Here is a 25,495-nt window from a genome sequence, read left to right on the forward strand (position 1 = left end):
AATAATTTCAGAAAAATTGGAAAAGACGCACACAAAACAGTTAAAGCTTTTTCCTATGGGGGTGGCATTGGATTAACAAAAGGGAAGTTTCATTTCTTACTGTATTTTTCAGCATTTTTCCAAAAACAGTATTAAAAATGCATCCTGGAAATTATATACAATTACACCAATAGTATACACATACACATCAAAGAAGACAGCTTTGTAAAATCTGATGACACACTACTAAGTTAACTTGCACAAAATACTTTGTTCATCCAGAAAGAAATTACAAATGCAAAGGATATAAATGAAGTAAGCAACCTTTTTTTCTTTCTTAATGTGCAAAGCCACATTAATTCTTAATATGCTTAAGGAGAAGTAACTTACCTTTGACAACGGTTTTCCCTCATGGCAGTTGATGCCACCGATGAAGACCATGTTGGGCATCACAGGTTTGGGATAGTTCAAAACAAAGTCAGTTCGTAACAACCAAATTGATGTTTGGCTGAAGAGATCAGACACTGTGACAGTCGTCTGGAGAATCTCAGAGGCAATTTCTGCAACACTTTTGAAATAATAGCGGCAAAGTAAATACTCCTCCAAGTGCCGAATATGATTCCACACTCTCTGCCCGAAAGTCATGACATCAGAGAACCCTAATAAATCTCTAGGAACGTAAGAAAGAGCCATGGGACACTGAGCACCTTCTTCAAGATAATGGCAAAATACTCCCCTGGTGAAGACCACAGAGGGGAGTGAAAAATATTTGGCTACAATTAAGCCACACATGTCAAAAGGATCTAGAAACACGGCATCAAAAGAACTCTCTTCTAAGTATCTCACTAATTTTGTGTCCTCAAACAAACTCTTACAATGTGAAAAAAAGTAGTCAAAAACATTGTTATATGAATTCATGAACATAAAAAATAAACTCCATGGCTGACCTTTCCATTGAAAATCAGAGAACTTCCGGAACTCACGATTCAAATCCTCCAGAGTGTAAGATGTGGAATAAGTCTTTACCGTCAGATTGACTGAACTTTCCAGGTACCAGCTCACCTCTGGTATGACTAAAACCACCTCATGCCCTCTGTGGACAAGTTTCTCCACGACTTGACGCATGGTAAACCAGTGGCTCCCATCCATGGGTACTACCAGCAGCTTGCCTGCTTCAGCAAAGCCAGGTGTCAGCAGCAGACACGCACAGAGAGGAAGCAAGCTGCTTGAAATTGCAGGAGCCATCGGTTAACAGCAGCCCAGTGCAATCTCGCTGCCTGGATCCTAAGCTCATGTAGCAGGAGCAGCTGAAGTACAGGCATAAAACCTGCCTCAGGAGAGGGTGTGTATTTAGACATTCATAAAAGAAAAAAAATTACATTCGTTGCCAATGATTTACTCACAAGGATGATAATGAATGAGAAGCATATGCTGAAACAGGTAGTAGTATGTTTTCCAGATGAGAGAGCTTTTGAGCTTTACCATGAGCAGAGACATTGCACGGTGATGCCCTTTCAGAAACACAATTACTAACCAATGCTTTTGGAACCTCAGGACTCAGAAAGATAAAAAGGAAAGTACACTTCAATAAAGCTGGTATTTTTGCAATTTGTCCCAAAGGCAAATTCGGATTTTATCTTCAGACTACCAAAGACTCTTTGTCCAGAAAGTGATTGCCATCCCAGATTCCAAGGAAAGATTTGAAGTCCTTGCCACTGACCTCTTCACTGGCAGCAACCTTGAGGTTGACAGGAGTCTCTGCAATGCCTGACATTACTGCGTGTCTTCTTCCATCTCCAAACCCTCTGAGGCTTCCGAAATGTTGAGATAAGATTGGGAACCCCACCTACTTGGACCCTTCTAGGGACCTGATGGAATGCGGTTGTCATCTATTTTAAATCACTTTCCCTACATATGTCACACATCCTAGGGTCACCCAAGCACTCTGCTGGGACTCCTTTCTCTTTTCTCTCTGTTTTCACAGACTTCTATTGATACCTCTGCTGTGGGGTTGCCCCAGTAGGCCTGGTGCCCTCCTTCACGAGTCTCTGTATCTGTCTCACACTCTGTCAAGCACTCCTTGAGGTCAGGGGACATATCTTCTTCACGCTTGTACTCTCCTCCCACAATACCCACGCTATGCCTCACACAGAGAAAGCACACAAGGAAATGTTTGTTGCATCAGACTGAACGACACTGTGAAGGCTTTCTAGACACCTTCATAGGTAAATTCAGTGATGTCAGGTGCGACCCTGGGGACATTTGGTGAGGGATTCTCAATCCAACCTGGGCACATAATCTTTCCTCGGTGGCCAGAGGGCTCCTTCCAAGACACCCAGACTATTACTGGTGACATTTGCTTAGTCACCTTTTACCTTGGTGACTGGGAAAGTTTCAGATAAATGATTGAAAAATAAAAATGGGGGAGAGTGGTCTACCTCCAAGCAGGCTTACTTCAGAGTAGATATCAATAAAATAGAAAATAAAACACAGTGGAGATAATCCATGAACCCAAAAGCTTGTTCTTTGAAAACATGAATTAACATGATAAAGCTCTAGCCAAACTGATCAGAAAGAGAGAGGGAGAGAAGGAGAGAGAAAGTGAAGCAGAAATTGCCAGTATCAGATATGAGAGAGGTAGCATCGCTACGGATTCTATAGACATTAAGAGAATAATAAGAGAATATAATGTATTAGTTTATGCCAATGTATTCTGCAACTTGGATGAAATGGACAATTTCCTTAAAATATAAAAACTACTAGATTTAATCAAGAATAAATAAATAAGCTGAATACAAATAACCTATACTTTTTAAAATGAAATTAAATTTGCAATTCAAACCTTCCCACAAATAAAACCTCAAACCCAGATAACTTCACTGATAAATGTACCAAACATTGGAGAAAGAAGTGCTACCGATTATCATTCCAGAAAGTATTCTGGAATACAGATACAATATATTCCAGTAGAAGCATAGGGAATTTCCTAATTCACTCTATGAGACCATAGAACTGGTCTATGAGACCAGCATTGCCACATAACCAAACTAAATAAAGACATTACAAGAAAGAGAGACTACAGACCAACACCCCTCAAGAACGTAGATGCAAAAATTCTAAACAAAAATTTAACAAAACAAATTCAATAATATAAACATATATCTGTACCACATAATACATAAAAATATAATATATCATAACCAAGTGAGATTCATTCCAGGGGTGCAAGGCTATTTTAATTTTGGAAAAAACCAATCAAAGCAATTCACCATATGAATAAACTAAAAAAGTAAAACAATGTAATAATTTCAATAGGCACAGAAAAGAGTGTTTAATAAAATCCAACATCCATTTCTGGTAAAAATTCTCAGGAAACTAGGAAAGGAAGGGAAGTTTCTCAATCTAATTAAGGGCATGTAAAGGAACCCACAGTTAACGTAATACTTAATGGTGAGTGACAGAATGCATTACTCTGCTTTTTTAAAATGAGATACAAGGATAGCTGTCTGTGGACTTTCACCCAAAAATCTATAACACTGGACTAACCATGACAAAAATATCAGACAAACACAAATTGAAGGATGTTCTACAAAATCCCTGACCAATACTTCTCAAAACTGTCAATGTCATCAAAAGCAAGGATAGTCTGAGAGACTGTCACAACTAAGAGACGCTTAAGGAGACATGATGACTGAATGTAATATGTTATCCTGGATGCAGTCCTGGGTGGGGGTGGGAGAGGGGAGGAGAAGGACACTGGGTAGAAACTAATGAACTTCGAATCTTTAGTTAATCATTGCCGATGAAATAAATCAATCAGTCAATCTAAGTAAAAGAACTGGATATTTCAATTTTGGAGAAACTGAGGATTATAACCCAGGAACAGCCTCTCAGAGAGCTCCGAGAACTGTTCTGCCCATTAGAAGGGCACTGTTATGTAGTTTTAGAGCTAGAAGGTTGTACATTAAATGACATATTATTGACAGTTTGCACAATCCAGATCTATACATACAAAGGGAGTAGGGGGTCATGGGCTATCGTGGCCCCTTACAAGATTAAGAAGAAAGGTTATTTACTAAGGAGGTCTGGTTAATACAGATGCACAGCACACACTAAAGAGGAGGGAGGACATCCAAATGGGCAAAGAAAAAATTTATGTTTGGATTTTTCTAATCTTGCCATAAAACATGAATTTTATTTTTTCACATTATATATATATATGCATGTATATATATATATATATATATATATATATATATATAGAAAGAGAGAGACAGAGACAGAGACAGAACGAGAAAGACAGAGAGAGAGAGGATTACTAGTGGTGGTAAATGCACCATAGTAACATAAGAGGTTAACAAGACAAGAAACTGGGTGTGCGGTATATGAAAATTTTTGAACTGTATTTTGCAACTTTCTTGTTAATCTAAATCAATTTTTAAATTAAAATTTTACTAAAAAAAGAAAACCAAACATTCACAGACTGCACAGAAAATATTTGCAAAGTGTACATCTTTTAAAGAACTTATTCCCAGAATATATAAAGAACTCTCAAAACTCAATAATGAGAAGAAACAAGTTTTAAAAATAGACAAAGATTTGATCACCAAGGAAGATACACAGATGGCAAAGGAACACATAAAGATTCTCAACATCAATAGTTAATACAGGGGAGCGGAGTCAAGATGGCAGCGTCGGAAGACGTGGAGATCGCTTCTCCCCACATATAGATAGGTTGCTGGAGGCCGGCGGGGGAGCTGAGGCTGAAGGAGACCACAGGAACCCCGGAGCAACCGGGTAAGACCTGACAGAAGTCAAGGGGATGGGGATGGGGAAGCCGGATGGGACCGGTGCCCCTGGGGGTGGCTGGGTGAGGGGGGAGGTTCCCACCTGGAGAGACCATCGGAGGCTGGGGAGATCTGGAACCATAACTGGGTTTCTCCCTCCCAGGAGACCAGGAGGCCTGCTGAGCTCCCTGGCTTGAAGGCCTGCTGGGGACCCAACAGGGTCCTTCACCCTCCAAGGCCTCCTCTGGGCTGCCTGGGTCCTAGGGGTGTGGGAGGGAGGGAGAAGGGGCGAGGAGGTGGAGAGGCAGACTGATGGGGGTGGGGGCTTTGAGATTGGGGGACGGGGAGGTGAGAGGGCGTTTCACCTGCCCTCTTGGCCAGGGAGGGAGACTGGGCTCCCGGGCCTGGTCCTTCACTCTCTGGGTCCCCTCTGGCACGAGGGTCCTGGGGGCGTGGTGAGGAGGGGGACAGAGGGAGGGAGAGATGCAGACAGTGGGGGTGGGAAGGGATCTCTCCAGGTCAGAAGAACAGGGGAGGCAATGCCGGGTATTTCTTCTGGGTGTGTCCTCCACCTTCCAAAGCCCCTCTGGGCTGTTCATCCTAGAAGTACAGGAGGAAAGCGGTGGGGGGAAAAGGAGAGAGGCAGAAGGGGGAAGGGACCCTCTGGGATCAGAGGATCGGGGGAGGAGCGAAAGGCATTTCCGCTGCCCACTGGCCTAGGAAGCCTGCTGGACTCCCAGGCTTGGTCTCCAACTCTCCAGGGTCCCCTCCCAGATGCGTTGATTCTGGGGACGTTGGAGCATGGCAGGGCAAGAGGAAGAGAGGCAGACTGGTGGTGGGACATTCCAGGAGCAGAGGACCAGGGAAGGTGCAGAGAAACATTCCCCTGCCCACTTGGGTCTTGCGGGCCTGCTCGGCTCCCACGACTGGTCCCTCAGTCTCTCTGGCTGAGTGGGTTGTATAGGCGTGGGAGAGAGGGAGGAGAGGAGAAGAGGAAGAGAGGCAGACAGTGGTGGGGGGGGAATCTGCAGGACCAGAGGATCAGGGGCGATGCTGTGGGAAACCTCCCTATGCACTTGGCACTGGGAGGCCTGTTGTGCCCCCAGGCCTGGTCTTTGGTCCTCCAGGGGCCCCTCTAGGTCTCACTGGTCCTGGGGGTGTAGAAGGAAAGCAGGGGAGAAGAGGAGAAGCGGGCAGGGGAGGGGCCTTCTGGGATTGGAGGATCAAGGGAGGCAGAGAAGGTATTTCCCCCGCCCACCAGCCCTGGGAAGCCTGCTAACCTCACAGACCTGGTCTTTCACACTCCGGGGACCCCTCCAGCTGCTTGGGACCTAGGAGAGTGGGGGAGTGGGGGAGAGGAAGAGAGGCAGACAAGGACCCTACAAGACTGGGAGATCTGGGGAAGTGCCACAGGCATTACCCTAGCCCAGTTGGCCCTGGAAAGCCTGTTGGGCATCAGAGTCTGGTCTCCTGTCTTCCAGTGCCCCCTCCAGCTGTGAGGGTCCTAGGAGAATAAGAGGGAGGGGGTGAGGAAGAAAAGACCAAGAGGAAGCAAGCCTCCAAGATTGGAGGACTATGGGAGGTACCTAGAATTTCTCCTACCAACTCAGGCCCAGGGAGCCTGCTGGGTACCTCGACCTAGTCCTTTGCCCACAGGCATTCCTGGGCCCCTCAGACTCATTGGGCCTAAGCACCATTACCCACCACCGCCAGGGCCTTTTCTAAGTATTGGGCCTGTCCATTGCCTAACCCCACCCCCCCTTATCTAAGCCCCGCACCCACAGCCAGTGCCCTTTCTTACTTTTATTCTTTTTTTTTCTTCCCACCTCCTCACTTCAACTATTGCAGTTGTTTTACTTTCCACTTGTTGCTCCATCTTTTTTTTTTTTTTAATTTTTTCATTTTCCTGCTCCTCAGGGCTTGTGGGATCTTGATTCACAAGCCCAGGGTCAGGCCTGAGATTCTGAGGTGGGAGCTCTGAGTCCAAAACATTGGACTAACAGGGAAACCCAGTTCCCAGGGAATATTCATCAGAGTGCGGTCTCCCAGAAGTTCTCACCTCAACACGAAGACCCAGCTATACTCAACAGCCTACAAACTCCAGTGCTCGAAACCTCAGGCCAAACACCCAGTGGGACAGGAACACAATCCCAACCATCCAAAGTGGGGAGAAAATGAGATGACAAAAAAATATGTCACAGATGAAGGAACAAGGTAAAAATACACAAGACCAAATAAATGAAGAGGAAATAGGAAAATTGCCTGAAAAAGAATTCAGAGTAATGATAGTAAAGATGATCCAAAATTTCGATAACAAAATACAGAAAATACAAGAAACAGTTAATAAAGACTTGGAAGAACTAAAGAGCAAACAAACCGTAATAGATAACAAAAAAAAAAATTAAAAATACTCTAGATGGTATAAACAGCAGAATAACTGAGGCAGAGGAACGAATAAGTGAGTTGGAAGATAGAATGGGGGAAATAACTGCCACAGAGCAGGAAAGAGAAAAAAGAATAAGAAGAATGGAAGACAGTCTCAGAAGCCTTGGTGACATTAAGTGCACCAACATTCGAATTGTAGGCATCCTAGAAGAAGAAAAAAAGAAAAGGTCTGAGAAAATATTTCAAGAGGTTATAGAGGAAAACCTTCCCAACATGGGAAAGGAAATAACTAATCAAGTCCAAGAAGCACAGAGAGTCCCATACAGAAAAAAACCAAGGAGAAATACACTGAGGCACATATTAATCAAACTAATGAAAATTAAACACAAAGAAAAAATATCAAAAGCAGCAAGAGAAAAGCAGCAAATAACATATAAGGGAAAACCCGTGAGGATAACAGCTCATCTTTCTGCAGAAACTCTGCAGGCCAGAAGGGAATGGCAGGATATACTGAAAGTCCTGAAAGAGAAAAACCTACAGCCAAGAACACTCTACCCAGCAAGAATCTCATTCAGATTCCACGGAGAAATCAAAAGCTTTATAGACAAGCAAAAGTTAAGAGAATTCAGCACCACCAAACCAGCCTTACAACAAGTGCTAAAGAAACTTTTCTAAGCAAGAAACACAAGAGAAGGAAAAGACCTGCAAAAACAAACCCAAAACAGTTAAGAAAATGGTAATAGGTACACACATGTCAATAATTGCCTTAAATGTAAATTTATTAAATGCTCCAACCAAAAGACACATACTGGTTGGATGGATACAAAAACAAGACGTTTACATACGCTGTCTACAAGAAACCCACTTCAGACCAAGGGACACATATAGACTGAAAGTGAGGGGATGGAAAAAGATATTCCATACAAATGGAAGTCAAAAGAAAGCTGCCATAGCAATACTCATATCAGACAAATTAGACTTTAAAGTAAAGACCATTACAGGAGACAAGGAAGGACACTACATAATGATCAAGGGATCAATGCAAGAAGAACATATAGCAATTGTAAATATCTTTGCACCCAACATAGGAGCACCTCAATACATAAGGCAAATGCTAACAGCCATAAAAGGGGACATCGACTGTAACACAATAATAGTAGGAGACTTTAACACCCCACTTACACCAATGGACAGATCATCCAAACAGAAGATAAATAAGGACACACAAGCTTTAAATGACACATTAGACCATCTCGACTTAATTGATACTTATATGACATTCCATCCAAAAACTACAGAATACACTTTCTTCTCAAGTGCACATGGAACATTCTCCAGGATAGATCACATCTTGGGTCACAAATCAAGCCTTGGTAAATTCAAAAAAATTGAAATCATATCAAGCACTTTCTCTGACCACAATGCCATGAGACTAGATGTCAATTACCTGAAAAAAACTATAAAAAATATAAACATGTGGAAACTAAACAATATGCTATTAAACAACCTAGAAATCAGTGAAGAAATCAAAGAGGAAATCAAAAAATACCTAGAAACAAATGACAATGAAAACACAACAACCCAAAACCTATGGGATGCAACAAAAGCAGTTCTAAGAGGGAAGTTTATAGCAATACAGTCTTACCTCAAGAAACAGGAAAAATATCAAATAAACAACCTAACCTTACACCTAAAACAATTAGAGTAAGAAGAACAAAAAAAAAAAAAAAACCACAAAGTGAGCAGAAGGAAAGAAATCATAAAGATCAGAGCAGAAATAAATGAAAAAGAAAGGAAGGAAACAATAGCAAAGATAAATAAAACTAAAAGGTGGTTCTTTGAGAAGATAAAAAAATTGATAAACCATTAGCCAAATTTATCAGGAAAAAAAGGGAGACAAATCAACAGAATTAGAAATGAAAAAGGTGGAGTAACAACTGACACTGCAGAAATACAAAAGATCATGAGAGACTATTACAAGCAACTATATGCCAATAAATTGGATAACCTGGAAGAAATGGATAAATTCTTAGAAAAGTACAATCTTCCAAGACTGAACCAGGAAGAAATAGAAACTATGAACAGACCAATCGAAGTATGGAAATTGAGACTGATTAAAAATCGCCCAACAAACAAAAGCCCAGGGCCAGATGGCTTCACAGGCAAATTCTATCAAACATTTAGAGAAGAGCTAACATCTATCCTTCTCAAACTCTTCCAAAATACAGCAGAAGGAGGAACACTCCCAAACTCATTCTACAAGGCCACCATCACCCTGATACCAAAACCAGGAAAGATGTCACAAAAAAAGAAAATTACAGGCCAATATCACTGATGAAGATAGATGCAAAAATCCTCAACAAAATACTAGCTAACAGAATCCAACAGCACATTAAAAAGATCATACACCATGATCAAGTGGGGTTTATCCCTGGAATGCAAGGATTCTTCAATATATGCAAATCAATCAATGTGATACATCATATTAACAAATTGAAGGATAAAAACCATATGATCATCTCAATAGATGCAGAAAAAGCTTTTGACAAAATTCAACAACCATTTATGATAAAAAAAAACTCTCCAGAAAATGGGCATAGAAGGAAATTGCCTCAACATAATAAAAGCCATATATGAGAAACCAACTGCCAACATTGTTCTAAATGGTGAAAAACTGAACGTGTCCCCTCTAAGAACAGGAAGAAGACAAGCGTGCCCACTCTCACCATTATTATTCAACATAGTTTTGGAAGTTTTAACCACAGCAATCAGAGAAGAAAATGAAATAAAAGGAATCCAAATTGGAAAAGAAGAAGTAAAACTGTCACTCTTTGCAGATGACATGATATTATACATAGAAAACCCTAAAGATTCTACCAGAAAACTGCTAGCACTAATCAATGAATTTAGTAAAGTAGCAGGATATAAAATTAACGCACAGAAATCTCTTGCATTCCTATACACTAACAACGAAAAAGCAGAAAGAGAAATAAACTCTCCCATTTACCATTGCAACAAGAAGAATAAAATACCTAGGAATAAACCTACCTAAGGAGGCTAAAGATGTGTACGCAGAAAACTATAAGACACTGATGAAAGAAGTCAAAGACGACACAAACAGATGGAGGGATATACCATGTTCTTGGATTGGAAGAATCAATATTGTGAAAGTTACTATCTTACCCAAAGCAATTTACAGATTTAATGCAATCCCGATCAAATTACCAAGGGTATTTTTCACAGAACTAGAACAAGAAATCTTACGATTTGTATGGAAAACAAAAGACCCCGAATAGCCAAAGCAATCTTGAGAAGGAAAGACACAGTGGGTGGAATCAGGCTTCCTGACTTCAAACTATATTACAAGGCTACAGTGATCAAGACAGTATGGTACTGGCACAAAAATAGAAAGGAAGATCAATGGAACAAAAGAGAGAACCCAGAGGTAAACCCACACACATATGGGCACCTTTGATTTGACAAAGGAGGCAAGAATATACAAGGGAAAAAAGACAGCCTCTGCAATAAGTGGTGCTGGGAAAATTGGACAGCTACATGTAAAAGAATGAAATTAGAACACTTCCTAACACCATACACAAAAATAAACTCCAAATGGATTAAAGACCTAAATGGAAGGCCAGACACTCTAAAACTCCTCAAGGAAAACATAGGCAGGACACTCTATGACATACATTAAAACAATATCCTTTTTGACCCACCTCCTAGAATAATGGAAATAAAATCAAGAATAAACAAATGAGACCTAATGAAACTTAAAAGCTTTTGCACAGTGAAAGAAATCATCAACAAGACAAGAAGACAACCCTCAGAATGGGAGATAATACTTGCCAATGAAGCAACGGACAAAGGATTAATCTCCAAAATATACAAGCAGCTCATAGTGCTTAATACCAAAAAACCAAACTACCTAATCCACAAATGGGCGGAAGACCTAAATAGACATTTCTCCAAAGAAGACATGCAGAGGGCTAACAAACACATATAAAGATGCTCAACATCACTAATCATTAGAGAAATACAAGTCAAAGCCACAATGAGGTATCACCTCACACTGGTCAGAATAGTCATCATCAAAAAATCTAGAAACAATCAATGTTGGAGAGGGTGTGGAGAAAAGGGAACCCTCCTGCACTGTTGGTGGGAATGTAAGCTGCTACAGCCACTATGGAAAACAGTTTGGAGGTTCCTTAAAAAACTAAAAATGCAACTACCATATGACTCAGTAATCCCACTACTGGGCATATACCCATAGTAAACCATAATCCAAAAAGAAACATGTACCATAATGTTCATTGCAGCACTATCTACAATAGACAGGACATAGAAGCAACCTAAATGCCCATCAACAGATGAATGGATAAAGAAGATGTGGCACATATATACAATGGAATATTACTCAGCCATAAAAGGAATGAAATGGAACTCTTTGTATTGAGGTGGATAGACCTAGAGACTGTCACACAGAGCGAAGTAAGCCAGAAAGAGAAAAACAAATACCATATGCTAACTCATATATATGGAATCTAAAGAAATGGTACTGATGAACCCAGTGACAGGGCAAGAGTGCAGATGCAGATATAGAGAATGGACTTGAGGACACGAGGCTGGGGTGGGGGGTGGGGGGCAAAGGGTAAGCTGGGATGAAGTGAGAGAGTAGCATAGACATAGATACACTACCAAATGTAAAATAGCTAGTGGGAAGTTGCTGTGTAACAAGGGAAGATCAACTAGATGATAGGTGATGCTTTAGAGGGCCAGGACAGGGAGGATGGGAGGGAGTCATGGGATGGAGGGGATATGGGGATATATGTATAAATACAGCTGATTCACTGTGGTGTATCTCAAAAACTGGTACAAGAGTGTAAAGCAATTAGATTCCTATAAAGAGCTTAAAAAATAGTCAATACAGAAATTAAATTAAAACTACAATGGAACTTATACACACCTATTAGAATGGTTAAATTATGAAGCCTGACCTTCCCAAATGGGGGACACTGGGAAGAGCTGGACCTCTCATGGGCTGCTGATGAGACTGTACAAAAGTAAACATGCACCTACCATATAATCCAGGTACTCCATTCCTAGGTATTTATCCATGAAAAAAGAAGGCATACTGTTACTGGAAAAACTGGGTATGCCTCTTGGTGAGTGTTAAGCCAAAAGATACAACCAATCCAAAATCAGGAGAAGGAAGGATTTATTGCTTGCAGCAAGTACAGAAAAGACTGGACAATCTGTCCCAAAGCAGTGTCTCCCCAAACAGCAAAACTGGGGAAGTTTTGAGCTAAAGGTACATTCATATTCATAAAGAGGCATAAGCATAGTATAATTCAGTACATAACTGAGGCAAAGGTCGACAGAGTCCAAGCTTTAGCTGATTCAAGTCAGAAGAGGTCAACACCATCATTCCATACTCCACCTGGGTGGGGACCTTAGCTCCTGCAATACTGGAAGATCAGTATCAGACTGTTATACACACCCCTTGAGGAGGAACTAGGAGGGTTTTATGGCTGAACTATTATATCTTGACTGCCTTTCCTTTCTTCCTGCATTCCCTCACTTCCCTTAAGATTATTATTTACTGAGAATGGTTCAAGGGCAAACATTGTAGCCACAAAATGGCTTTTTTTCACGACAAGAGAGCCATGCCTGGTTCTCCCTTTCCAGGGACGACACCCTACCCTATCTGCATACAGTGCTTCCTGTATTTTTAATTTTCCATATATTATGATGTTTTGACATCTTAAAAAGCCTCTGATGAGGAGAAACTGCCCCTCCCTGGGCTGGCCAATTCTCAGAGAGAGCAAAGGGCCCAGCTGGGAGCAGGACTTTGATATGGAAAAACTAACCAATCCAGAGCCATAGGAGGCAACATTCCTCTGCCTCAGTCATCCCAGGACCAGGGACCAGGCAACTAGGGACCACCCCTATAACACAGAGCCTTTAAAAATTATTCAAACTTGCCTGTGCTAAGCTGTTTGCCCTGCCCTGCCTTGTTTTTCCATGAAAACTCCAATAGAGGCCATGGCCTGCTGACTGAACCTGGTGCTTCCCCACATGGCCCTGCATGATGTGCCATGGTCTTGTCTCTAGGACCTGTGAACATAATAAATTTTGTTTTCCTGAGCTCTCCTGTGTGTCCACTTGTGGCCACATCTAAGATACTGTTCATGAAAATTAATCAGTTGATCTAAGAAAGAATTGAAAATTTTTGTTCAGGCCAAATTGAGGATTATAATCTGGGAACAACATCTCATAAAGCTCTAAGAAGTGTTCTGTTCATTAGAAGTCAAAGCACAGTTATATAACTTTATATGTTTATATAAAATTAATTGCTGTTATAATTAACTGTATATTAATGCAATTAATTTTATGTCAGTTATACTTCCCTAAAGCTGTAAAAATTATTATTGCCATATCCATAACCAGGGTGTTCACAAATATTAATAATTCACTCTGGACAAATGGCTAAAGAATAATAAATATTAGACAATTTGAAAAAAAAAAGCACAGTTATATAAGTTTTTTGAGACATAGGGCTGTACATTAAATGACATACTACTGACAGTTTACAAAATCCAGATCTGTGAGTACAAAACCTTCATGACCCCCTATAAGATCAAGAAGGAAGGGTATCCTGTAAGGAGTTGTCTAGTTGATGCTAGGAGATTGTTACTGTTTATGGTTGAGCAGGTATTTTTGCCAATGGGGGAGGTTTGGTCAATGCATAATGCAGATACACAATGCACAGCAGAGGGGAGAGAGGAGGCCAATGGGCAGAGAATTTTTTATGTTTAGATTTTTCTTGTCTTGCCACAAAATATGAATTTTATTTCACAATTTTCCCCTTTTGGTCATTAATCTTTCAATAGAAAGCTTTAGGTGAGCAAATATTTGGTTCCCCGATGCCAGAGCAGTTGCTTGCCTGTCCTGAGTCCATCATGTCTCTCAATGCCACGTCCTGATAGTCTGGTTCTCTCTTTTGTGCATGTGTGGGGGGCAGGGGGTGGGGAGGATGCAGGGGAGGAGGGTTATACTAGCAGAATGTTCAGCAAGTAATTAGGGTCAATTCCAAGTTGTCCATTAAAGGCAAAAACTTAAGGCAATTTTCCTCATATGTGCATTGTATATGTTCGTTATTTTATGAAGAACTACAGATGTGATCTATAGTTGCAAGCCATTACAAGTAGGTGACACACAGTGTGAAAGGCAAGAAACTATCCCTTATTAGTGCCACAAACTGTAATTAAAATTGTCAGTACGACCAACAGTGTCATTAGCAAAGATCCTCCTGAACCAAACCGTTAGCCTAGTAGTTCCCCCAAACGGGAAAGGAATTGTTCAGAACAGAAATTTGAATCTTCATATGGGTCATACGATTGGTTACACATGAAGATGCATCAGGTATAAAGATGCAGCATTCAGTACATAGTACAGCACAAGTTCCCCCCTGGGAAGCAGTTAACATATTGAGGGCCATTTGATTCTGCACGATGGGTTTTCTAATCATGGAGACTTCTGAACTGAGCAATTCAATTGCATGCCAATCTCAGTAACATGATACCATCGTGCACCATCCCACTCTAATCTGCCCAGGAGGTGAATCATCACAGAATCCATGCCCTACACACTCCCTGCCCATTAGTCACTTGGCAGCCAGTTGAGTTATCAGATACACCATTTCTGTATTGCAGTGCTTGTTTTCAAGTAACTGTTATTTTATTTAATAATGGCCCCAAAATGCAAGAGTAGTGGTGCTAACAATTCAAATGTTCTCCTACTGTGCCTAATTTATAAACTTTATCATAGAGATGTATATAGAGGAAAGAACATAGTTTAGGTTTCAGTATTATCTTCGGTTTCAGGCATCCATTGGGGGTCTTGGAACGTGTACCCCACAGGTAAGGGAGAACCACCTACACAATTATGCATCTATATATCCGAAACTTAAGTTTCAGATAATAACCTTTATCCGTACTAGTCTGAATTTTTTCATCCAATCCAATCCTATCCTATTTCTTTTCCATTTCTCTCTCTTTTTAAATGCTGATTACAATTCCTTCTGAATAGATTTTATAACCCACTAATAAGACATAAACTTCAGTTTGAAAGATTCTGCTTTATAGCACTTGGTAGAGATCAATATAGCAAATATATTAAGTAACATAACATAGAAAGGGAAACAAATAAAAAATACTGATAAATAAAACTGCAAGTTTTTCAGCCTAGAGTCCTGGTTTTTTACCTCACACCACGCACTAGGGGCAAAAATCTCAAAGTATTTGCAAAAGTAACCACGTGCCTCAGAAGTGTTGGCCCAAAATAATAACGTTTACAGGTGTAGGGTCCCCAGACACCTTCAGGATCTCTGTCGGATTTCTGATTGGGGTGGGCCTCTGGGTGTGATGCTATTTGATACATCAGCAGGCCCTGCTCAAAAGGTCTTTGGGCAGCACCAAGAGGAAAGTGGACAGTAGAAGAGAAACTTTCACCAGGCCCAGAATCTAGAATCTTGGGGTTGGGACTTAAGGTCAACTAACCTGGTAGTCTCCAATCCATGGACTAGAAATTCCTCATCTTCTGTTACCTGGGTCCACTCTTTCCCCTCCCTAACAACAACAGTTAAGGCTCAGACCTACTGCTGGATCAGTAGTCTATGGAAAAGGTCACACATATTTGTAGAAAGAAAGAAGAGAAGGAAGGAGGGAGGGAGGATGACAGGCAAGCAGCTGCCTGGACAGAATCAGTGGTTAAGAGCACAGGCCCAGACTTCCCTGGTGGCGCAGTGGTTAAGAATCTGCCTGCCAATGCCAGGGACACGGGTTCAAGCCCTGGTCTGGGAAGATCCCACATGCTGCAGAGCAACTAAACCCGTGCACCACAACTACTGAGCCTATGCCCTAGAGCCCACATGCTGCAACTACTGAAGTCCGCGCACCTAGAGCCAGTGCTTCACAACAAGAGAAGCCACCGCCATGAGAAGCCCGAGTACCACAATGAAGAGTAGCCCCTGCTCCCCACAACTAGAGAAAGCCCTCATGCAGCAATGAAGACCCAATGCAGCCAATAAATAAATAAATAAATAAATAAATAAATAAATAAAAGTAAGTGGTTGAACTGTTTAACTTGAAAGAAAGAAAGAAAGAAAAAGACAGAAAGAAAAAGAAAGAAAGAAAAAGAAAGAAAGGCAGACAGGCAGACAGATAGACAGGCAGACAGGCAGACATGCCCTAGAGCCAGATCACCAGGGTTCAAATTTTGGGGAGCCTTACTTGCTGTTTCACTTTGTAAGAATTATTTACCTCCCAGTATCTCGGTCTCCTTATCTGTAAAATAAGAATGATATCAGTAGGCACCTAGTGGAATTGTTATGAGAATTAAATGAGACAATGATTAGAAACCCTCTGCATCTGCCTGGCACAGAATAAATGCTCACAGTTTTTATAAGTATCATTATGCAGATGTATAGAATGGACTTAAGGACATAGGGTGGGGGGTGAAGGGGAGGCTGGGAAGAAGTGAGACAGTAGCACTGACATATATACACTACCAAATGTAAAATAGCTCCTGGGAAGCTGCTGCATAACACAGGGAGCTCAACTCAATTATGGGTGATGACTTAGAGGGCTGGGGTGGGGAGGGTGGGAAGGAGTCGAGGGAGGGAGGGGATATGGGGAAACATGTATAAATACAGCTCATTCACTTTGTTGCACAGCAAAACCTGGTACAACAGTGTAAGGCAATTATATTCCAAGAAAGAGCTAAAAAAACTAAAAAATTTAAAAATATAAAAAGCATCATTAATTTTTCTTGTGCAGCACCTTTCACGCTAGAAACACTTGGGTGAAACTTTCATGGCCCTGAGTCTAGTCAGCGGCTTCATAGGTCCAATTTTCTGTGGAGCAAATAAAAGATTTAAATTTTCACCATAAACTACAAAGCCATATGTCAGTGTTATTAATGAGAATGCAACTAATATTTTTAGTGTGGACTGCTGCAGGGGCTACAGGGCAGATAAGTTTCAATCTCTGTCTTGGAGATACTGACAAAAAGATCATATCTGACTTTGCCAGAGACATGGGTTACAAGAGAGGTAGATATCATCCTGAATGCTAAATGAAATAAAAGGTCATATCTTGTTTAGAGAGCTCTGGAAAATTCTTACGGATGCGTTCGAATTTGAGATGGGCTTTTAATGAAGGGGAGTGATGAGGATCTGGGAGGATGGATGTCCCTCACAATGAGGACATGAATCAGGCTACAGAAGCAGGAAGGCATATGGCACATTTGGAAACACTTTAATTGGAGAACAGGTGAGTTGTAAGAAATACAGTATGAAGAGTAGTTGGACCCTGTGGAGTTTCTACAGTAGATACCAGGGAATCACCAAAGCCTCTTTAGAAGAGAAAAGCAAGCTCAGGGTATGCCTTAGATGGATCTCATAATGACATGCAGGATGGGATGGATAAAGTGGTAGTCCATCTAAAAGGTTGTCATCTTAATGTGGGTGATACTTAATGAGGGCCTGACAGGCAGAGAGGGAACCATGGAAACAGAAGAAGCATTGTCCAGGTGATACTTTGAGTCACAAATGATTGGATTCATGGAGAAAAGATGAAGTTTTAAAGACAGCTCCAAGACTTTGATGTTGGGTAAGGGGAAGGATGGTGGTATTAACAGACCATTCAGTCATTTAACACATATTTAATAAGATTCCATAATGAGCCAGGCACTGTTGAGATGGCAGGGATATGCTGGGCACAAGGGCAAGGCTGTGTCCTCAGGAGCTAACCTTACAGTGCTCATTCTTGGTCAGGGAATGGAACTTTGAGGAATATTTATTGTTAGGAAAAGGGGAATGAAGCACAGCAAGCAGTCAAAAGGCAGAAAGAGAAGTGGCAGGAGAGAATGCATTGAAGCCAGGGAGGAGAGCCGTGAAGAGGAGGTTGCCAACAGGGCAAGGTGGCCGAGGGGGGACTGATGAGAACTGAGAGGATGCGATTCCCATTGTGGTTTCCTGGTGTAGACCTCCAGCCTTCTAGCTGGTCCCCTGCTTCCAGTTCTTTCCCTACCACATTTCCTTTGCAGCCACAGGAATGTCCCTCATATGTTCCAAATACAAATCCTTTATGCTGGCATCCACTTTGACTCCTGCCTTGTGACTTTGTCTATCACTATTGCTGTTCTCAATCTCTCAAATGTTTAGCTGCAGTCAAGAGGACTTTTCCCTAGTCACCCTCATTCGTTCCTGGATGGAGGCTGGATTGGACAAGAGAAATGCCAGAAGAGCCTAAAAGGGCTATTTAAAGAGTCCACCAAAGGTGCTCAAGAGGGCAAGAGAGGAGATTTTGACGTATTTTTAGTGTACTCTTGCATATGAGAGTTGACGCAGACAAAATAAACATTGAGGATGTTATAAAGGATCAAAGCTATTTGGAACATTTTTCACTGGAGATACACCTGTAGAATGTGTTTGTAAGCCCATGGCACACTTGAAGCCCTACACAAATGTTTCCAAGGTTTAAGTAACTTGGCATTAGCCAGGCCAAATGACAAGCCATCTTTGTATTGTCTACTGCAACAAGAGTTGCAATAAATATAAACTAAATATAAACTATACAGCAATAAATATAAACTTTAAAAAGTGAATCAATCAGTGGAGGCTATCACAGCATTGTAAAGCAACCGTACTCCAATAAAAATTACTTTAAAAAAAAAAGCGGGGTTGGGGATGAAGGAGTGGCCGGCTGACACAACATACCTGGAACCGGCCATCAGACAAGGAAGAGTACACTACCCACCCAAAGGGATTCCCCAAGTCTCAGGCCAAAAGAACTACATTGCCCATAAGGCATCGCGCGGCAGGCCAGCGCTCCCGCGGGGCATCCTGGGACACGTAGTCCGTGCGTTCCATATATCGGTCACGGGCGGGGCCGCTGGAGAGCTGCCCACGCTAACATGGCGGCGTCTGGTTGTGGCATGTTCTTTCGCTTCGCGTTTTGGCCGGGGCGGGGGTCTGGGCTTTAGGCAGTAAGTGGGGTCTGTGGTCGGGGATCTCGGGAGGGATGAGCGGGGCGAAGGGATTTGTGTGGCTGGCACGGCCTGAGGAGGGCGAGGCGAGAGGTTGCCCGGGCCGGCCCCGGGATGCCGCGTCCTCCTGGCGTGCGGTCAGCGGTGCCCAGCCGCGGGGACCTCTGGCGCCTCGCGCCCCTGGGCTCGGTGGCTTGGAGGGCTTGAGGGCCTGGTCTCGACCGTGGAGTTGGGAAGACAGAAATCCAGACCACGCGCTCGAGTCCACACTTCCAAGTTCCATTTTTTTGTGCTTTTCTTCTGGGGAACGAGTTGAAAAGGCAAATAATTGCATTTCAGCGTTTCCTATCAGTTAGGAACGATGCTAGGCGCTTTCCATTTCTCGTATCCGAGTGACTCTCCTCCACCCTCGATGTGAGACCTTGAGCGGATCCTTTAGGTCTCAGGAGCTAATGGTGGGGTCCCTGGATACATGTAAGCTCCCGAGGCTCCATGATTTAAGTGGCAGTGTTTTTTCCCAGTGAATCTCCACCCGGCTTTGCAGCTTTAAACTACTGTAAAGGTTAATTTGTTCCATGTAACTTATTTAAGTGTGATAATCTGGTACAAGGAGTGTGGGAAGCAGAGATTTTAGGAAGTGATTGATGGTTCCTAGGCCCGTGTCAACACTCACAATCTGGGATTGGCTTTGCCACCTCAGCAGATTAGGTGTTTTGATTCTTTTTTCACTAGTTTTCTTTCTTTTTTCACTGGTGGTATCAGTATGCCTTTTTAAAAACAGCTGTCTTTTATTATGGACTAAACCCCGTACACTAAATGCCTTTCTTTCGTTATGTTATTTGATTGTTTAAAGGACTGTGAGTGACAATTGGTATCCCATTTTACTTATAAGAACGTGGGTTAAGTAACTTACCCAGGGTCACACAGGTAGTGTGGAGCAGGGATGAAAAAATTCAGGTCTGAATTTTCTAAGGAGTGGCTTAAAATAGATACTCCAAAGTATGAGAGGGAAATGTGGGGTAATTTTGTTTAAAAATAAAAACATTTATATAACATGTTTTTTTTTTAAGGGTAGTATTTAGTTTCACAATGTTTGGGGACCTATTTGAAGAGGATTATTCCAGTGTGTCAAATAATCATTATGGAAAAGGGAAGAAATTAAAGACCAAAACATTGGAGCCACCTGCTCCTAGAGAATTCACCAATTTAAGTGGAATCAGAAATCAGGGTGGAACCTGTTACCTCAATTCCCTTCTTCAGACTCTTCATTTCACACCTGAATTCAGAGGTATGCTACGTTACGTGCATTTGGCTAGTAATATGTACCCTCGTATCTACCTGTAATTAATTATACAAAATAACAGACAAAGTATTTTAAATATGTATTCCACAGCATATGTTAATTGTTGCTAATGAGGGACATAAATTGGTAATTCTGCAGAGAAATGTGAAGTTTAAATTATGAATCTTTTGTGTGATCACAGTAGTTCAGAAACAAAATAAAAAAAGGCAATGTATTTCTTTTCTAATTCCTATAATTTAAAATACAACATAACAGCAGAAACTGGCACAACAGTGTGAAGCAATTATACTCCAATAAAGAACTTAAAAAATAAATAAATGAAATAAAATACAACATAAAGACAATTTTGTCAGGAGTGCCAACCTTCATTATTATACCATTTGTATTTTGGGGTTTCTCAAAGTAATAATCACTTAAACCAGAGTTACTCAGTACAGTTATATGATTCCTTTTGGAGTGGAGAGGGGTTGTCATATTATTCATACAGTCCATAATCATTTATCTGCAATTTTGAAATACAGAAAACTCTGACGACCTGATCTAATTATCTGAATTTGGCCTCAGACCTTGACCTGATATGAGACTGTTTTTAGTCTTAATATCTCACTTGGGTGGTTAGTCATACATTTGTTACAGGAATATTAAGTCATTGATTAATAGATACTGTTTGTCCCAGACTCTGCTAGGGGTGTAATGTTAACCCATTCAACCCTTTCTTTGTATTACCTTTCTAAAATCTGGAAATTAGAATTCCAGAGATCCAAGGTGTTAGACAAGGGACTGTGTGCAAGGAACAGAAACCCACTCAAAGTAGCTCAATTAAGAAGGGAAGTTTACTGTAAGAATATAGGGTAATCTCCTAGAAACCACCTACAGGAAGCCACTCTGACCTCCTTGGACCCTGGACTTCTTGCCCATTTTTCTCTACATGTTTGTCCCGTTCCTCCTCTGCAAACTGTCTTTCTCCTCGAGGGTCTTAGTCTCTGTGTTACCTTGATTTCAGTGTGAATATTCTTCTGCCTTCACGTGGCCCTGATTGGGGGCCCCCAGCTACAAAACTCCATGACTGTAGCTCAGCTCCCCACAGTGTCTCCAGATCCTGAGGACAGACAACCTGGCTCATCCTGTACCCCGTATCTCATCCCCCTTCCCATCACTACCAAATTTAGCAAAGTTTTGTGACATTTTATGTTGCTTCTAAGCTTACAAAGACTTCTGCCTCCAGAGATGTAGCATATAATTACCATTATCCCCTTCCCAGGGCCATTCTCATGGGTCAAATTGCATGTGGGATTTAAGAGTGTCACCTCTTGTCTTTGACTCCATCCACTCCATAAAAATATCTCCCCAACTCATTCAGTAATTCCACCGTTAGAAATTTTCAGCATGAATAAGCAGGTTCCTAGGGAGGTTAAATCTTGCCAAAGTTTTAATATAGTTGAAGTGAAAGGGCAACTTGAAGTAGAAAATAGCCTTAAAAAGAGACTGAAGAAGGTGGTTGTTGGAGAAAGCAGGCAGGTCGAACAGAGTAACACTAAGAAGAATAGGGATGAAAACCCCAGGCCCTATTTCTCTAGCAAAGAAGGTGGCTGGCCAAGCACACAGGTTGACACCTTAGTGTGACTTGTGCATTTCTTATAAGGCTTAGCATGAATCCTGATGCTTACTGAAGGGGAGGTATAATTTGAAAAGGGCAAGGACTGACAGATCAATGTAGCTGGGAGTAGTGGGAGATGATTGTGAGTCTTTGTATGGTTTTTATGCTTTAACCTTTATGTTTATAACCTTCATGTAGTTTTTTTCCCAGTTCCTGCCGGGAACTGAGGAGGAATATAACATAAATAACAGAAATCACTAAGGCAGCAGTGGTTTTCATTGCAAGACAACATATCTCCCACCCCTTCTGTGAAGGGAGAAGGTGGTTGTTGGGGAAGGCAGGCAGATATACTCTGGAGTATATCAGAGTCTCCCAGTAGGAGTTCCGAATACAGACTTCCCAAAAGATTCAGATATACCCCTTTGGGTGGCATACCCAGACACTGAATTATAAAAAAATTATGCCACTGGGTTGCCAATTTATTTTCCCAGGTAAGGTTACTACCATCTGTTATCACCCTCAGCACAGAAAAGATATTTTCATACCAAAAAAGGGAAGGGCATGATCTCAGAGTTAAAGGTGTTCCTTCTCATGAAAGAATGGTTGAAAGTCGCATGTGTGACTTATAAATGAACACATTGTGACACTATTATATATTGTATATTTCCTGATATTCCTCATGTGGCTTTTGGGACCCACTGTCATAGGCAATAGGAAGGCACCAAAGATTTCTGATGTTACGGTTTTTATATGCATAATTTTCCTTCTACAGCTCTTCCATATTGAAACCTTAGCTTCCCACTTTATAGAGTCAGTGGTTAAAAATAACCTTACCAGAAAGCAAAATGTGTAGAGCTAGGATATAAATATTGTCACAATCATATTTCTGAATCTTTAACTGATTTTTACTTACTGGTTGACTTGGCTTTCTGAAACAGTGTTCAAAAGTGAAATAATGTCATTTACATCTCTGATTCTCCTTTTTTGTTTAGAAGCTTTATTTTCTCTTGGCCGGGAAGAGCTTGGTTCGTTAGAGGACAAGGATAAACCTGATGCAAAGGTATTAAACCTACGATGTACAGGGTTTTTTTTGGAGTATTGAGGAAATGTTTTAAGGAAAGAATTAAGTTGTTTATTCACAGAAATCAATAATTTTATCAATTACCAAGTATGATCTTTATTTTCAGAAGGTGTCTCATCCTGTACTTTACTGGTAAGGGAATTTCCCTTCCAAAAAAGAATTACTTTTCCAAATGTAATGCTGCTGCCGCTGCTTTATAGACACACCTCATTCTCCGCTAAGGACATATTTGCAAATCGTCCACACTAGTTACCAAAATCCACTTAATGCACTTACTGGTAGCAGCAACGAAAAATAGAGACCGGTATTCTTTCGGTTTGGTATTCTGGAAATAAACTGAGTGTGGAATTGGTTTACTATAAGTGCATATCTAATCATATTCCTCCTTTGCTTAATCATCGTTCAGAAGTTTATCACCCTCAGACTGAAATCTGTACTTTTTTTTTTTTAAGTTATGAGACTGAGAAAGCTGCCTCTTATTTTTATTTTTTATTTTTTTCATTTTTTGGCCACACCATGTTGCATGTGGGGTCTTAGTTCCCCACCCAGGGATCTAACCCACGTCCCCTGCAGTGGAAGTGTGGAGTCCTAACCACTGGACCGCCAGGGAAGTCCCTGTACTTCTTAATAAGAGCCTTTCATGATCCAGCCCAGTGCTTCTCAAACTCCCTGTATGGCAAAGAGCCCATTTTTTTTTAATTCCCAATCTGTTGCAGATCAGACTTTTGTTGGATATAATAAAAATGTTGTGGCAGTGCAAAATTGCCGTAAAGGTTTCTAAAGGCTCATTCTCACTTTAGATGCTTAAGTCCAGTCTTCAGAGCAGGCTCCGAGCAGCATTCTCAGTGCCCGGCCACACCACACAGGCAGGAGCAGGCATGGCGCTAGCAGGAAGAAAGCAAGGCAGGGTGCAGCCAGCCCTGTGAGATACTTGTGACTGGGAAATTCCTCATAGGGAGTATGTCTGTATCTGAGGTGTTTTGGAGAAAGGATGAACTATGAGAGACTTAAGTTACGGTCAGCCTGTAATTAATTGGGTGGTTTATTAGGGCCTATTTGGATTTTAATATTGATCTGTACTGTGTCAAGGTAGAAGACTCCAGATAGCTAAGAGTTGTATTGAATTAGAATTTTCAAAGAAAAGTGAATCTTTGTTCACCCTTTACAACATTTATAAATTTTCTCCTGAGTGAACTAAATGAACTAGGAGATAGGAGAAAACTAGTATGCAGTTCTTTTAAAAAGGCCCAACCAACATTTAAAAGACTTAATTTAGAAATGCATTTGTTTCTCACTTAGGTCCGAGTCATACCTTTGCAGTTACAGCGGTTGTTTGCACAGCTTCTGCTCTTAGACCAGGAAGCTGCGTCCACAGCAGGCCTCACTGACAGCTTTGGGTGGACTAGCGATGAGGTACGAAGGTCAGCTTCTCCAAGGAGAAGTTACCAGCAATAAAGCATGAACACTGGCTTCATAATGTTATCTAACTTCCTTTAATTTTGTCTTACAGTCTCAAGATATTGTTTAAATATTTACTTCTAATATCAGACAATTACAAGCCAGAAATACATTTTTGGACAGTTGCTGTATCCAGGATTTTATGAAAGGGTGTAATTTGGGGTTGGGGGAAAGGATTGTGGGTACAGGAAGAAATATAAGAGCTGGTTTTTATAATTTCTACCCTTCATATAATCTAGTTGAGGTATAACATCTGTTACATTAATGGAAATTGCCATTTTTATAGCAAACTTCTAATCAACTTAAAAAGCTGACTGGAAGTAATTCTATCTGTCTTTATGGATGCTTGGATGTTTGAATCTGGGTGTTCTGATTTGAACATTTGCTTCAAGGAAAACAATGAAACCATTCTGGGCAGGTGTTTTCATTTTCCCTGTCCTGCCTTTCTCCTGACCCTCTTCATTTTAATCCTGTATCCTACTGCGTTTGGACTTCCTCTCATTTTTTTCTGTTTGAGTTCCTAGAGGGCATTTCACTATATCCAACACAAAACATTTGTCAGCACTAAGTCAAGATGAGTGTTGTCAGTATTGATGAGCTGTTAGCTGTACAAAGTCAAAACCAGGTCTGCAGTTTTTTTATGAAATAGATGTATTCTTGCAGAGACAAAGGTATGGCAGACCATCACAGAATTTAAAGAGGCAATGATCAGAATAAGGTCACGTTACCTTCAAAAATAAACTATGAACTCTTGTCTTCTAACCAGGAACCCTCATTGACCAGATGATGCTATGTGGTTAAAGAGGTAGGACTTGGGCTTGGAAGTACAGTGGGGTATGATACATTCCCTAAAA

General features: G+C 41.2%; 2 protein-coding genes across 6 annotated transcripts in view; one reads left to right on the forward strand and one right to left on the reverse strand.

Annotated features, from left to right (window-relative positions):
• Positions 1–225: 225 nt before the first annotated feature.
• LOC130859182 (UDP-glucuronosyltransferase 1A10-like) lies at positions 226–1,253 on the reverse strand. Its single transcript, XM_057746485.1, has one exon. It carries the CDS (start codon positions 1,222–1,224, stop codon positions 226–228), a length of 999 nt encoding a protein of 332 aa, XP_057602468.1. The 5' UTR covers positions 1,225–1,253.
• A 17,849-nt stretch (positions 1,254–19,102) lies between these two features.
• Positions 19,103–25,495, forward strand: part of USP40 (ubiquitin specific peptidase 40) — an 85,449-nt gene continuing 79,056 nt past the window's right edge. For 4 of the 5 annotated variants that reach the window (XR_009055071.1, XM_057745171.1, XM_057745172.1 and 1 more), the window contains exons 1-4: positions 19,103–19,202; positions 20,273–20,490; positions 23,095–23,162; positions 24,483–24,596. Coding sequence is in view for 3 of the 5 variants with exons in the window: in XM_057745171.1 (XP_057601154.1) it covers positions 20,292–20,490; positions 23,095–23,162; positions 24,483–24,596 (381 nt within the window). In the remaining 2 variants the exon portion in view is untranslated. Of the gene's footprint in view, positions 19,203–20,272; positions 20,491–23,094; positions 23,163–24,482; positions 24,597–25,407; positions 25,447–25,495 lie in introns of those variants that run through there. The other variant, XM_057745174.1, reaches the window with a different exon arrangement.

Source organism: Hippopotamus amphibius, chromosome 8, assembly GCF_030028045.1.
Source record: "Hippopotamus amphibius kiboko isolate mHipAmp2 chromosome 8, mHipAmp2.hap2, whole genome shotgun sequence".
In the NCBI taxonomy this organism is placed as follows: domain Eukaryota; kingdom Metazoa; phylum Chordata; class Mammalia; order Artiodactyla; family Hippopotamidae; genus Hippopotamus; species Hippopotamus amphibius.

Bases quoted from the DNA above. Each gene is read 5' to 3' on its own strand.
- LOC130859182 (XM_057746485.1), bottom strand. From the start codon at position 1,224: ATGGCTCCTGCAATTTCAAGCAGCTTGCTTCCTCTCTGTGCGTGTCTG.